Source organism: Octopus sinensis, linkage group LG1 (genome assembly GCF_006345805.1).
Source record: "Octopus sinensis linkage group LG1, ASM634580v1, whole genome shotgun sequence".
NCBI lineage: Eukaryota > Metazoa > Mollusca > Cephalopoda > Octopoda > Octopodidae > Octopus > Octopus sinensis.
This window is the reverse complement of record NC_042997.1, coordinates 137,211,499-137,228,108: the sequence shown is the minus strand read 5'-3', so window position 1 is coordinate 137,228,108 and position 16,610 is coordinate 137,211,499. Positions and strand designations below refer to the sequence as shown.

Genomic DNA, 16,610 nt, shown 5'->3' with positions numbered 1-16,610 from the left:
GCTGTTCTGGAAAAGATGCTTGGCAGCATTTCTTTCACCTTTATGTTCTGAGTTCAAATGCTACCACCTTTCATCCTTTCAGGGTTAATAAAATAAGTACCAATTGAACACTGGGGTCAAAGTAATTGACTTACTCCTCCCCCAAAGTTTCTGGCCTTCTGCCAGAAGTCAAAACCATTATTTATATGTCATAGTCTCATGACAGCCAATTAATACTGTTACCAAATAGTATCATGCTAAAAACGGAAAGGGAAATCCAACAGCCATTGAACAAGTATGACTTGGGCTTTTACTACTGGATAGTTCTCAAAGTAGTCGCTACTGCCCCCCACCCCTGGTGGGCGCTGGTGCCTAAGGGGGCAGTGGGATTGGTTGAGAAAAAGGAGGCATTGGGAGGGAGGAAGAGGCTGTTAGTTTCATTCCTTCCATACATATATATACATACACATACATGCATAAGTACATACATACAAGGCGGTGAGCTGGCTGAATCATTAGTGTACCAAATGAAATGCTTAAAGTTGTTTCGCCTGTCGCTACGATCTGAGTACAAATTCCACAGAGGTCGACTTTGCCTTTCATCCTTTCAGAGTCGATAAATTAAGGAATCTAGTGAAACTGATTCGCAAAATATGCACTTTTTAAAAGGAAGTAAAAAATCTGAAAATTAGTTACAATAATGTGGTCTTCCGTGGAGATGCATGGCTTAGTGGTTAGGGTGTCAGCATCATGATCACAAGATTGTGGTTTCGATTCCTGGACCGGGTGATGCATTGTGTTCTTGAGCAAAACACTTCATTTCATGTTGCTCCAGTTCACTCAGATGGCAAAAATGAGTAATGCTGGGAAACACGTACGCCATTGAAGCCGAAAAACCGGGCCCATGAGCCCAGCTAGGTTTTTAAAAAGAGTGCAAGTGGAGGCGCATGGCTTAGTGGTTAGGGTGTCAGCATCATGATTGTAAGATTGTGGTTTCAATTCCTGGACCGGGTGACGTGTTGTGTTCTTGAGCAAAACACTTCATTTCACATTGCTCCAGTACACTCAGCTGGCAAAAATGAGTAACGCTGCGATGGACTGGCATCCCGTCCAGCTAGGAAACACATATGCCATTGAAACTGGGAAACCAGGCCCATGAGCCTGGCTAGGCTTTAAAAGGGTACATTTATTTTGAGGCGCAATGGCCCAGTGGTTACGGCAGCGGACTTGATGTTGGAGGATCGTGGTTTCGATTCCCAGACCGGGCGTTGTTTGTGTTTAGTGAGGATGGTGGTGATCACTGTTGTACTCTTTTGCCCCAACTTTCTCTCACTCTTTCTTCCTGTTTCTTGAGTAACGCTGCAATGGACTGGCGTCCTGTTCAGCTGGGGAGAACACATACACCATAGAAACCAGGAAACCAGGCCCATGAGCCTGGCTAGGCTTGAAAAGGGCACATAAATAAATAAAATATAGTCTTCCAGTCTCATTGTTATGAAGGTATGCTATTGTGGAGAAAAAAAATTGGAGGAAAAGGTTACAAAGGTTCAAAAATCAGAAAAACTGTGTACTTTTAGCCAATAGCAAGACAGAAATTTTCTGCGTTTAGCGGAGCAGTGTCAACTTTGAAGTTGTACCCTGTGAAATTTATAGTTTATCATCTGTGAAATGACCTGTTCATTGTTGGTTTCTAAATAAACAGAAATACCTAATGAAATTGACATGTATCATCTTACTGTTTCTTTTGTCTCTTCATTGACTGGATGTTTTTATTTTTTTTAATTTGTTACATTAATATATGTCTTCATGTGTTTACTTTATGCATATTTCAGTATTATATATACCTGTCATGTATTTATGTACACCATTAATATATAAGCATGTAGTGGATCTTGCATGCATGAAATGGAATTGATCCACCATAGCCAAATTTAAATTAACACGGCAACAGAACTTTTCCTATGATGGAATAATGGTTTTTCTCTGACAGCAGTTTTACATTTTCCAGATGCCTTTAGCTAGGCCGAAATAATGTCTTCACCACTTGACCCTTTCTAACCTCTTCTACTTCACCAAAAGCTAAAATAGAGATAACAAGACCACCAACTAAATCTATTATGATATATCTATCCTTCTAGATAGTAATAAAAGCAAGAACACCCCAAGCAAAAAACAGTCGGTGACAACTCAATGAATCCAGTCACATGGTGACGACTAAACCAGTTAGTCTTATTTGGTTGAGAGAAGATTCAGTGCAGTCACTCACCTTCTTACAAAGCAGCGGTGTATTCTCCAAATTACAGAGCATGGTGATCTCAGGCTTATTCTTAGTACAATTCAGCCTGAGATTGAGAGGCTACTTTCACTTCACTATGCTCATCTTTCTCATTGAACCTGTAATGGTAGGGTCATCAGTTTGTAGCAGTAGAAGTTTTTATGAATTTATACGGTTGAAATTTTATTTGATAACAATAATATGATAAGCGATAGTTGATACACAGCAGGATGGATGTAATCTGTATGATAGGATTGGTTCTTCATTGATTGTCATTATGTAAAGATGAAAGAATAGTGATTGAAGTTGTGAAGAAAATATATATTTACCGTATATTGTATATACCTTGCCTTGACGGACAGGTGATAAAATCCAGAAGCATGCGAAGTAAAGATAGGTGTAGATTTTCCTTGTATAGTTTGTGTTTGTGTTCTCATCATTGTGTAGTAGTAATTACAGATAGAAATAGAGTGATGTTGTAAGAGAAAATAAAGTGAGCTAGTGAGAATGAGAGAGTGTGGGACGTTGTCTCGCATCGTCGCTGATTGTAAACTTTCTTTTTCCCTCTGGCCGTTTGTTTTAGTGGCTGTCTGCATGTGGCCATGATTCTAGTGGCCCGTTCACTAACTAATAATAGCTCTCTCTAACTCAAGTTGTCACTAACTGACTAACTGATTGAGTTGTCACCAACTATCTAACTAACTAACCCCTCCCTAAAAGCCTACCTGGATGGGCTGTTTTAGTGGTATACTATTATGGCTTTAGTCTTTCATCTCTTTTCTTTTGCTATGAACACCATAGCAACATATACGTTTTTAATGCACAAACTTTGTGACATTTATATTAACAAACTCTTGTTATTGGTGTGAAATTCCTTTCATACAGGGCTTATGACATTGCCTTTTTTATACATTCCTTTGTTGCATGTATTTCTTTTCTTTTGTGGGAGACTCTAGTACCATTAACACTGCTGCACTACTAGTAAGCAAGACCTGCACTTGCAACCACTTATTGACCATTATATTTTGTGATTTCTATTTCCTGTAAAGTTGTGCATAGTTTTTTAGATGTCATAAATTACATGCTAGCTCTATGGAAACTACCTTTCCAGGCAGCATACTACTGACACTTGCTCTCAGTATGTTTGCATATTTTGTTCTTTATTTTTCAATTTTCGTATTATAATGTTGCTTCCCTTTTTTACCTAATGCCTTATTGGCTTGCCATGGGATAATATGATGTATCAAAGTGAGTTAACTATCTTCCTTCACATATTGTTTGCATTTATGATAGTGTTTCTATCGCTGTGCATGTGTGCAACACTTTGCTGAACGTTGACACTAAAGGTTCTTTTGCAAAACAGAAAGGCAACAAGATCTGTTTCTGCTGTACTTCGAAGAGAGAAGAACTCCAACTGAAGTGTGAATAATGTTGAACCATCAGAAGATCTCGGAAATCTTTGTCCAACAATCAAATGCTTTTGAACACCTTTCTTTTTCACATTCCTGAAGAGAAAGATTATTTCTTCTCCGCGAAAATTCAATTAATTTACTGTAAGTTTTGTATTAAGATATTTCAACACAGATCACCATATATTCTCTGCTTACACCAAAATGCCTTTCTTTGACACACTTAACCATATCTGTTACACTTCCAATATTTGTTATTTGTATGTATGATTTATGACAAATAAAATGACTAAGTTGTTGTTCGAACAAGTCAATAATTTCATTTCATGCCTATCATAGACACTTAGTTAAGCCCAAAGCCTGCTCCTGATATAATTAAAACCTTTAAAAAAACACAGATGCAACTACACTGCTAACTTCTCCAATATGCGTTGCAAATTTGTTCATTATTTTATTGAGTAAAAATATGTAACGAAAGTTTCTTTTTTGGTGTATGCTATGAAATTATTATAATATAGTACTGTATGCAAATTATATAATATTGTTACGGGTTTAATTAGTGCAGTGTTTCTGACCCACATAGGAATAATGGCACCATCATGTCTGGTGAAAATGTGACGGGTTCTTTGTCTAATGGAGGACTGATGGGTTTTGGAATGACCTGTGACCTCGTGTGGTTGATAAGAGGGTCAGTGAGAAGTGAAAGAAAAGGGACAGATTAAGGGCTGAGAGCAAATAGAGATAGAGTATAAGCAGTAAGGGACGGATGGAGAGGCTAAGAGTCTGGCAGGCGATAGCGATAGAGTAAGAGCAGAGGGCAAATAGAAAGGATAAGCAGTAAGGGACAGATAGAGAGGAAGAGTCTGGCGGGCGATAGAGATAGGCAGTAAGATCAGAGAGCAGATAGAGAGGCTAAGGGACAGTAGGCGATATAGATAGAGTAAGGAATGAGATAGCAAATAGAAAGGCTATAAGAGGGAGATGAGGGAGTGGAAGCGAGGTCAGAGAGGAAGTGAGGTCTTGGCGATCGTTGAGCGGTCGTCGAGGAACACAGACGGATCTTGGAGTCGCTGGCCAGTCCTTGAAGAAGACAGTTGGATTCTGGAGGTCAGAGCGAGTAGATGGAATCTTGGAAGCGTTGGAATTTTAGGAGCAAGTTGGATGCGAGAGAGCTTGGCGGCACAGAAGGGAATTAGCAGTATTCAGAGGATTTAGCAGTATTGAGAGGAATGGGACACTGGCAGATTCAATTAGGAATTGAGGTATGTGTTTTGCATTGATATGTGTCACGGTGTATTGAACAGTGAAGAGAACAGTCAAGGACTCTGTCGATATGTCGATTATCGAGTTGTGGTATTTATGTTCAGAATTAAGTAAAGGACTTGTTGATGTGACTTTATCTGTGATGTTTAGGAAGAGACTTTAGAGAACTGTTGTCTTCGGACGTGAACTGTAAATTGTACTCTTGAATTGCTGTTGTATTATGCTTTGATCTGTTGTATGATGTATTGAGTAGTCACGTGCATGTCTTCCTTTAAATGTCTGCCTTAAATGTATTTGATGTGTAGCAATTGATTGTCATATAAACTGTTGTTAAATATAAGCCAGTGTCTCTGTTGCCTCTGTGCCTCTTTTGGGGTGTCTCTCTGGGTTGTGTCTCTGTATCTCTGTGCTGCTGCGGTTGTTGTTGCAGTGTCTCTCCTCTCTCCTCCTCTTTGGGTTCTGTGGCGAATTTGTGAGCCGTTCGGGCGAGCGACGACGGCGGGCGAGCGACGACGGCGGGCGATTCCGTCCGTTTCATAACAATATTATATTAAATATCAAATGATTCACAACATATCTAAATTAATAAAATATAAAATATTTATTTATATATAAAAATAGAGGTGGGGTGCTGAGGGTATTATGTGGCCAAAAGGGGAGCGGTGGCTCAAAAAGTTTGAGAACCTCTGCCTTAAAATGTTATGTCCAATTTATGGAACTCAATATTTTTGTAAAAAATGAAAGAACACAGCTATATGAGACAGACAAGGTTGTATTTTAAGCCCATCAGAGTTATGTCCTTGCATTGCCTCATTTAGCTAGGACCTGCATACCATGATTCAGATGGCTAAAAGTCTACCCCAGTTTAATGTGATATCAAATTGTAGGGTGAAGAGTGGGTAAGAGTCAGGTGGAGAGAGTGAGTTAGGGTAGAGTTATAGGAGAAAGAGAGGTTGGGAAGACTTATTTTCAAACGTGTAGTTGTGTATATGCATGTATGTATATAAGTTTGCATACATAAATTCTGGGTGTGTGTGTGAATATTGGTTTTAAATTTAGGCAGAAGACCAACAACTTCGGAGGAGGGGGTAAATACAAAGAAGTCATGCATCTACGGAAAAGATTTTCACAAATGACTTATTAAGCTTTACACCGATAACAACCGGATGTCTGCTAACAAAAATCGTACGTATCAAACAGTTGCAACTTGTGTGAATTTTTCAATGAATTGCAAAAGTAAACAGAAGATAGAAGCAACGAGCGGCATGTAGCAATAGGATATAGATTATGTACTTCATCGTCAACACCAGCACGGCACATGTCAGTTTTTCATTGGAGTGCAGCAGTAAATTTCAAGAATGACCTCTCAGCTGTTTGTTTTCTCTCAACAATCCACCAGTGATAATGGTTTGATATTGTTTATTTGTATTGATATTACATGCTATCTGAGGTTGAAATAACATCTACCCGGGCGGTTTTATTTCCATTTGATGTTATTGTTCCAGTTACTATTTATTTCTGGAAAGTTAGCTACAAAAAATACTTTCTCTTACAAACCAACACATTTTTTTCTGGGCAGGTCATGTTTTGTTTTGTATCAACTGCATCTGCCGCTAATATTATACGGGTAGTAGTAAAATGCAAGAAGTACTAAGAACTTTTAAGGTTAACTTTCGAACAATTTGAATAAACCAAGGAGCACTTGATTCAATTTTACGACTTTAATAAACTTTTTAATAACCAGAATACAAATTTATAGGTCATTTTTGATATTAGTAAAGATATTTACTAACATCAAGACACAAATATCAACACGAAGTAGAGAATCTAAACCAGGGGAGAGACAATTAAAAGGGAACAACGACTGATTGCAAATTGCACACTTGGCACAATCAAATTCACAGTTTGTGGGTGCTGTTTTTACAAAGATACGAGACTTTAAAATGTCTAAAATAGCTATGAAAATGTATGAAAATAGCAAGTTAGAATTATATCAAAGTAATGAAATCGAATCAATCATCTGAAAAGCAATAAATATATGTCCAAATGATAAAAAATATTTAATTTACTAAACAAATAAGTTAAAGGCAGAATGTTATATTTTTATAATTCTTGCTGCTCTTTGTAGGTAATTTTTTTTTACATAACTTTAAAAAATAAGTTAATTATATATCGAGATTTAAAAAAATTAAAGTACCTGTACAAGTTGATTCTGTGCTTTCTAATACCTAATATCTGCCAAATAAGACATTAAAAAAAACTACTTCTTAGCACTTACTGCGTTATTTTTTTCAACACCGATATTTTACTGGTACACTATTTAATTTTAGAGGGAAAGCAAAGCTAAACCTTGTGCTATTTAAACAGATTATTGAATTTGATACCTCATAAGCCAGTGCGTATCTTTATCTTTCTAATATCTGTCTTTGTTCCCCCTCCTCCTCTGGAATAGCAGATACTGCCTAAAAGAGTATTGGGCATTCAGTTGTGTCAAAGGATAGAAAATTACTTGAAATAATGTTTTAATAGATATAATGATCTAATAGTCTTATATATGTATAAAAGTATTAGTTTTGTATTTATCTTTGAAGCCAATTAAGAATACTCTATAGATTTGAAAGTTTAACATGTTTATCTGAAGTTAAGTTTATATTCTTTTATAGGAGAATATTTGTGGTTCTCATCAATGTCAGTGGAAGAATATACTGAATAATGAAATCTAAAAATTCAAACCTGGATTTCTCATATTAACAGGAACCTATTTCTCCAGTTTCAGTATCAGTAGATTCAGCTATGAGTAAAAAATTTTCTTGTGAGATATGTAATGAAAGCTTTTCACAGTACACCATGCTAGAAGAACACAGTGAACAACATAATGATAAGAAATCCTATAAATGTGTTTACTGCGACAAGTCCTTCCCATCGTCTTTGAAGCTTAGCAAACATATTGACAATGAAGAAGTGCGAACAAAGTCATTGAAGTGTTCCTTCTGTTATCTGACATTTTCAGAACCAACATGTCTTACCATTCACATGTTGACACATACTGATGAAAAGCTGTATAAATGTGATTTTTGCACTGAACGATTTACAACAGCTACCGGTGCCAAACTTCACGAGGGACTTCATCTGACTGACAAGCCTCACAAGTGTGGACTATGTTACAGGTCTTATGCTGATGCAAGTCAATTAGCTAAACATTTCAAAGTTCATACAGGTGTGTAACAACTGCATTCTAATTCAACAGAAAAAATATTTTTGTTAATAGAATAATAGTAAACTAGGGATACTAGAACATCTCTTGTACCTTGAAGTGCTCTAGTGTCCCATCACAATCATCAATTATATTTTTCCAGCTACTTTCATCCATCTTTATATAATGCAGGGTGGCTTTGTATCTCTTCAATAGCAAGACATCTGGGCTTGTCCCTCCATCACACTTTAGCCTATCAACGACTGTCATAGAACCATCACTCCTCCCCCATTTAATTGAGGAGGGTTTTTAAAAAATTTTTCTTCCTTGTCCTTTTCTTGTCTTACATATTCCTTTATGACCTCACTAGTGCTAATAGCATGAAAAAAACACCCAGTACACACTGTAAAGTGGTTGACATTAGGAAAGGCATCAAGCCATTAAAAAAAAAAACATGTCAAAGCTGATACTGGTGCTCAACACAGCCCTTCAACTTGCTAGATCAAACCATGCCAGCTTGGAAAATGAATGTCAAATGATTAAGGTGATGGGGATGATGTCATAACAATTTCTAAATATTTGTGTATCATTGTCATCAATGGTTCAATAGCTACTTTTTTTGATATGTTGCAGTCAATGAGATGCCACAATACCGCTCATAAGAAATGTGTCAAATATGATCTATTGAATATATAATGTTAATTTGCATGCAAGATGGAATCAAAAGTAAGTTGAAACAGTATTGGGACATAAGACATCAACTGACATAAGGGAGCCAACTGGTATGGACATGAGTGTGAATAGTTGTGCTGTGTGGATAAGTACCATGTATTAACATTGGAAAGTATTTTTGGAAAAGGAAGCTCAATGAAATCATGGAAAATGGTGATGCCAGATCTCAGAATGATGAATCCTAGGTGATATGACACTGAATTGAGATAAGTGGTGATATGCCATACTGTAAATTTTTGTCCCATTCATGCCAGCAGAGATGAACTTGTTATAATGATAATTTAGTGCAGCATTTGTATATATCATGTTGCATAGATCTTTGACAAAGCAACAATGATCTGTGAAGATAAAACATTGCTTGAAATACAAAACCATATTTTGCATGTAGTTATTAGTCATTGATAGAGCTATTCATGTGAACCAATGTTTACATGAATAGAGCAGTAACCAATTAAATAAATACTTCAGCAATGTTCTACCTGTCTTTATTTTGTATGATCATCAAAATAATTAACATAAACAAATGGTCAATATAAGAAAGGTGGAAGGAAGTTTAAGGGTATTTGGCTGGTAAATTAAGCAACTTTATTAAAGTTATTGTATTGACTATTCACAAAATACTGTGAATTAGGTTTAGGGTGACATTACTAATTCCAGCTTCCAACACCAAGCTATTTGAAATACTTAAATGGGACCACACAACATTTGATACTTGTGAGAGTAGTGCAACCCATATTTCATATTATATTAAAGTTTTGTAAAGCATCTTTTAATATGTTACTAGAAAAGTCATCCATCTAGATGGGTTTTCTGTTGGTCAATAATAAGGATATTCATTATAAATTTACACACACACACACTACATACATCAGTAGTCTAGGCTGCAGATCAAGGATTGAAGTTCACAGTTGTTTCAGAAGTTGCTATTTTCTTTCTCCACTGACACTCTCATGCTAGCTATTATAATAAAGATATACATTCTCCTTTCTTTGTTTTTATGTCTATTTTCCCATGCTAGTATGGGTTAGATGAACATATTATCGAGGAATTGTTTTACAGCCAAATGTCCTTTCTGTTACTAACCCTTACATGTTTCTCAAGTAAGGGGTCTCTTATTTCACATGACTTTAAAGGCACAAAGCCAGTGCATGATTTGTTAACTGGAGAAATAACATCACTACTTCAATTTTTAGAGAAGTGGAAATATAAACAAACACAAAGACACTCATGTGTCTACCAAGTCCATTCATAAGGCTTTGATCAACCTGAGTCTGTAATAAAAGACACTTGCCCAGGGTGTTGCACAGTAGAACTGAATCCAGAACCAAGTGGTTGGGAAGTAAACTTCTTAACCACACAGCCATTACTAAGTTCACGCATACACACACGATCTAGCATGTATATATGGGACTACATTTCCTCGTGTCAGCTTCCTGTTTAACAAAATATCTACCTGTGAATAATTTTCCCTTTCCTCTTCTCTCTCTCCTTCACAGGCTAGTTATTTCATCAGTCATTTTTAGAGTTTGTGTGGGTTTTCACTTAGAAAGAGTGATAAAAGGAGCAGTTTCAATTACATAAATACAAGTACAGCAGTTAACAGTATTATTATTAGCATTATTATGTTGGTCATATTTCTAAGTAGAAATCAGTTAAAAGACTACTGTTATGCTTCATTAAGTCCAATTGGTCAAAATGTATAGATTTTATGTTATATAACCTAAGCAATATGTTTCATATAAAATGTATTTTATATAATAACTAGCACTATGATCCGGCAACGCTGGGTCATAGTGCTAGTGCATGCATATACAGCTGCGTGCGTGCGCACATACACGCATGTACTATCCAAATCTCAAACCAATCACATACAGCTAGCAAGCTTTCAATTGGCATATCAAGTTTTGGGCATTTTGATTGGGTTTTGGATAGAAAATTCACAAAAAGTCACTTCTATTGATTTTTTAATGGCTTTGCGGGGTGACTGGGGAAATGTAAAGATGTGCACGACCACCCTTGGACGGTTTTGAATAACCATAGAAAGTGCGAGCCCTCTAACTGAAAAATTGTGGATTTGTATAAAGGATACGCACACACAGAGACATTTTGCTGCTTATATATATATAGAGATCATTATCATCATTTAACATGTCTTCCATGCTGGCAGGGCTGGACAGCTGAAGAGCTGCTTGGGATCCATATCAGTTTTGGCATGGTTTCTATGGCTGGATGCCCTTCCTAATGCCAACCACATTATAGAATGTATTGTGTGCTTTTATGCAGCACTAGCACAAGTGCTTTTTACATGGTACCAGCACCCATGAACCCACAAGATTAGGATTGCTCAGCTGAAGAGGGATGCAGGAGAATGCCTGTATACAAACACAATCAGGATTTTACTTAGCTTGATGTGTCTTCTCAAGCATAGCAAACTTCCAGAAGTCTTGGTCTCTTGTCATCCTGTCTGTGAGGCCCAATGCCTGAAGATCTTTTTTCACAACTTCATCCCATATCTTCCTGGGTCCACTCCTTCCACACATTACCTCCACAGTTAGAGATTGGCATTTCTTGAGAAATATTTCTTTGAATATCTTATTTAAGGCTTTTGTGATAGTTACTTTATAAATTAACAAAAGCATGCTTTTTTCATTTTGGGATTTGGTAAATGGTTTGATCTAACAGTGTATTGAAATTGAAACAACTGCATCAAAATACCCATTTAAGACATGCATCATCACAATTTCTTTTATTTTTCCATGTTGACATGTACTGGATAAGGTTCTCAGCATCTTCCCACCTGTTGAGGTCCTTCATCATCTAACACACCAGCAATAGAAAAAAATCTACCAGTCTTTGTTGTTGGTGTGTAGAGTACAGAGCAATAGAAAACACCTCCACCAGTCTTTGTTCTCATATATGTTATGCATTATATTTTCTTTTGTGTTGTAATTACATATCAAGAATCAAAGTCTTTCCTTGTATATTTATCATGGCTGATATTTTAACCCATTGTATTTCCTTTTATAAAAGCAGCAAATATTTGTATTAGAATATTTTATTGAAGAGAAATTTGTGGTTATGTTGATGATTTAAATTGTTTTTCTTTTTTTTTTTAATATAGGTATAAAACCCTATAAATGTGATTATTGTGATCGTACATTTTCAAAATCCAACAAACGGACTATTCATATGAGATCTCATACTGGTGAACGACCCTATAAATGTGCATATTGTAACAAAGGATTTGCAGATTCAGATAAGCTGAACATACATATTCGCACACACACAGGTGAAAAACCATATGTGTGTGAATATTGTCAACGTGCATTCACACGTTCTGACAAACGCAATCAACACACACGTAATGTACACAAATGGGAACTGGCTGCAAAGTTTAGTTATCGACCTAACCAAGGACTTCAACTACTGAAAACTGCCAGCAGTGAACTTCCCTGTAATGAGAGTAACTTTCAACTGCCTGATTCAGTACCAAATCAACTTGCTCAGCAGGATTATTCTGCTCAAGTTGGTAAGCAGATGATCAAATCTCAGTCACAAGACAATGACTTTTTTCAAATATTACTGACTGATCAAAATCAGAATAGTTCCAAACATTCTAATCAGCAACAAATAGTAACGTCGTCTTCATCTCAAACACCAACATTTTCTCACACATCTATACTGAACTCTATCACAGCTGATAAGCTCAATTCTGGTATATTATCAGATAGATAAACTTATCTCCTTTCGTAAGTGTACAGAAATATAGAAACCGTTCACTCTGCTTATACACAAAGACTAAGATAAAAATATTTAAGTTCTCAATTTGTTTTTATCAAAACCATTTATTTCATCTTCATTTAAACATTTGTTTTATAATCTGGATCAAGAGATAATATACTTGTTTCTCTAGCTTTAAGTTGTTGAAGGTACTTTAACTTGTGAATAGGATGCTAGTTCTAGTATGATTGAAAGTGCATTGATGAACCTCTGAATTGCTGCATCTAACATCCAGTCTCTATTTTCTAATTGGTCTAAGTAATTGTTTTATTCATCTCAGAAGAATAAATGAGTTCTAAATAAAATATGAGCCAAAGTATTATCAACCTTGAGCCTTGTTAACAATTATTAATCCTAATATATACTCTTACTTCAGTGGCTACTTGGTCTAAATCATAATTATTTTATATATATCAGATCAGTGAAGATACAAGATGACATTATACATATATACAAAAGCTAAGTATCTTCAGACTGCTTTTATTAACTATATTCTATGTTAGAGAAGTAGGAGGCAATACAGATCAAATACTAGTTGAAGATTCATTGATAATGGAAAAGCAGTTTTTGGTTTGTCTATTGCAAACTGAAAATATTGAGCTAAAACTGCTGATGTGTCAGAGATGAGGCAAATACTTCATATATTTGTTTTTTTAACAAATCTGATATGCTTTTCCATCCATTGGTCATCCTAATTCTCAGAAGGTTTATTTATTTTACTACTAGATAGACTTCTGGTTATTATCTAGTCCTATGTCAGCTCTAACTGAACAAACCAATGATCAAAGGAGTTCTGGCTGTGAGCATCCTATTTTTTCTTTTCAGACAGTATATTTAGGACTTCATTATATCTCGCCTTTCTAAAAGTAGGGTGTGATGAGGGAGATTTGGCTACTATTTCTTGTATGTTTAGCACAGTTGCCTGAAAATTCAAACTAATGTTAATATGAACATATTTTCTTTGGATCAATAGTTTATCTGTACCTCCTATTATCAGAAATCACACTCAAATATTTAGACTATTTTTGGTTTAATTATTGTTTTGAGAAGGATGATGTATTATGTACAACATGATAAATTCATATTACATACTAGAACAAAACCTCTTATGCTGGGTTTCTGAATTTTTTTGACAACAGACAAATATTACATGTTTGGTAATTTTAGTTGAAGTGAGTTCTGATCACCCTTGTTCTGACTTCTTGCATCAAAGCTGGTTGCCATCAATTCACATTTCACAGCAGTTCTTTATTCTGTTCTCAATATAACTATTCACTAGTAATCATTAAGTCATCAAACTCACTGCTCTTTGAGTCTGAGCCATGACAGGTTGCTTTGATTGTTAATCCATTGTACTGTAGAGTTAGTATCCACTAACAATTTTCTTGGTTTAATCATGTTTAATGTCAATCTGAATTTATGCTTTTCTTCCTGGTTTCAAACAATAAAAAAAAAAATTTGAGACCACCTTTACATAGCAATTCTAATGGTATATGCATCTAACATGATTGAATGCAAAAAACATAATATACATGCACTTGATTTTTTTTAAAGTACAACAATAAATATAATTTCATGCACCTAAGAAAATAAAATCTATAAAACTCATACTATACATTTGTATAATCACTGCATATGGTTTTTCTTGTATATAGTTAGATGAGGAAATATTTTTACAATGAGTAAAACATGACATTCTATAATCAATAATATCTCTGTTATTTCCTAATTTATTAACTTTATTAATCTTCAAAATAGTGATATTCTCTTACTGGTTTTAGTTGTAAGACTACAGCCATGCTGGGGCACTGTCTTCAAGTATTTATTTTATCATTATGCATTTGTTGAACTGCTGAGTTCAAGACATAGAGGGGTGCAACATAAGTTTTTAGACCGGTGCAAATGAACATATTCTTATATGAAGGGTTCTCTATAGTTCCCATCATTCAAATTACACTTTCAAAGTATTGATCAAACCAAGGCTATAGTAGAAGCCACTTGCCCAAAGTGTTGTGTAGCATGATCAAATCTGGAATTATGTGGTGGCAAAGTGAATGTCAATAATTACTTTGTAAATCAAATCCATGAACTGTATAAATGCTTGAGATATATGAATGTTATATCTTTTCTTTGTCGCTTTTTTTATGAATGACACATCTTTTCTAAACAGCCATATAATTTATCTAGCTTTCTATAATACTCAGCAGCAGAAGTTTATGTTGTAAGAATGAGTTTAAATATTTTTAATAAACTCCCTTTAAGAAAGTTATCAATATACATTATTGTTTGTGATATTTAACTTTTTGTAGCTTACTGAACTTTCAATTAACAAGATATTTTTAAAAAATGTAAATATTTGTGTCTGATAACCAGAAATGTCATTGTCATCTGCTTACTGACTACATTAAGGCATGGTAATATACTGGTTATTGTTTTCCACCCGTCTGTCATTGGATTGTCATATTTAACCCTTTTGTTACCATATTTCTATCAGCATATACTACCTTTGTTCCAATTAACTTTTGAAATAATAGACAGTATAGTAAAATAACTTCCTCATTATTAAGCTGATGTCTGGAACAAATTAGCATAAAATTTCGATAATTTAGATACATTAAAACAGTAAGTTAATGTCATAGAACCTGGGGCAGTCTCAGACGGGTTGGTATTGACAGGATTAAGTGCTCTTAATTGATCAATTGACTCCGTTACTAATTTCTTATTTTATTGATTTCTAATTAGCTTTTTTGATGCAACACTTCTTTAACTGGCAGTGCTGTCAAAAACACTCAAATACACATGATGGGTTTCTGTAGCGTTTTCATCTACCAAATTTGAGTCGTAAAGCTATGGGTCAACCCAAACCAAAACTACAGAAGAAAATAGTGTGACGGAAATTTAAACCTACCTGATATAATATGTATATATGATAATTTGGTCTGTGTGTTCAGCATGACCAGATAATATGGTAGACATGACAATGATATGAATGTATAGAGCACAGATTTATAAGGTATATTAATAATAGCCATTTCTTACACATATATGAATTGGACAAAAGATAATGGCAAGTATTTTAATCAGTAGCATATTATCATCATCATTTACCGTCTGTTTTTGATGCTGGCATAGGTTGGACAGTTTGACCAGAGCTGGCAAACCAGAGAGCTTCACCAGGTTCCAGTCTGATTTGACATGGTTTCTATGGCTGGATGTTCTTCCCAATGCTGACCATTTTACAATATGTGCTGGGTGCTTTTATGTGGCACCAGCACGAGTTCTTTTTATGTGGCACCTGTATAGAACTCTTGCAGGCCAAACCTCTTCACCAGGGGCAGTGGCCTTAATACTTCTGCTCTAGAGTATGAGTCTTTTTGAGCAAATGTTGATTAGGATGCATAACACTTGTAGAGTGAAATAAAAGACTAAGCCCACAGGAGATAAAAGCTATGAACTGTTAAAGAAAAAAAAAAAAAAAAAAGGGAGGCAATTCTTGTGGACATAACAACAAAGGCTAAGAACAAATCTTATCTTTTACTTGGTTCAATCATTTGATTGCAGCCATGCTGGGGTACTACCTTAAAGAATTTTAGTTGAACAAATCAATCCCATTTTTTTTCTTAAGCCTAGTACTTATTCTATGGGTTCTTTTGCTGAACCAGTAAGTTACAGGGATGTAAACACACCAACACCAGTTGTCAAGTGGTGGTGGGGGACAAACAAAGATACACACACACGACAGGCTTCTTTCAGCTTCTGTCTATCAAATCCACTCACAAGGCTTTGGTCAACCCACAGCTATAGTAGAAGACACTTGCTGAAGGTGCCATGCAGTGAGACTGAACTTGAAGTGGTTGGGAAGCAAGCTTCTTACTACACAGCCATGCCTGCACCTATGGAGAAGAAATTTTTGTAAACCAGGACAAAATTCATTGCAAAAAAACAAACAAAAAAAACATGTAAATCAATAATGGAATAA

At 35.5% G+C, this 16,610-nt stretch overlaps 1 protein-coding gene across 1 annotated transcript; it reads left to right on the top strand.

Annotated features, from left to right (window-relative positions):
• Window positions 1-6,084: 6,084 nt before the first annotated feature.
• On the top strand, window positions 6,085-14,908 carry LOC115215918 (zinc finger protein 239-like). The gene is made up of 3 exons (XM_029785279.2): window positions 6,085-6,333; window positions 7,590-8,143; window positions 11,973-14,908. The coding sequence occupies exons 2-3, from the start codon at window positions 7,720-7,722 to the stop codon at window positions 12,584-12,586; spliced, it is 1,038 nt and encodes a 345-aa protein (XP_029641139.1). The 5' UTR covers window positions 6,085-6,333; window positions 7,590-7,719; the 3' UTR covers window positions 12,587-14,908.
• The last annotated feature ends 1,702 nt before the right edge of the window (window positions 14,909-16,610 follow it).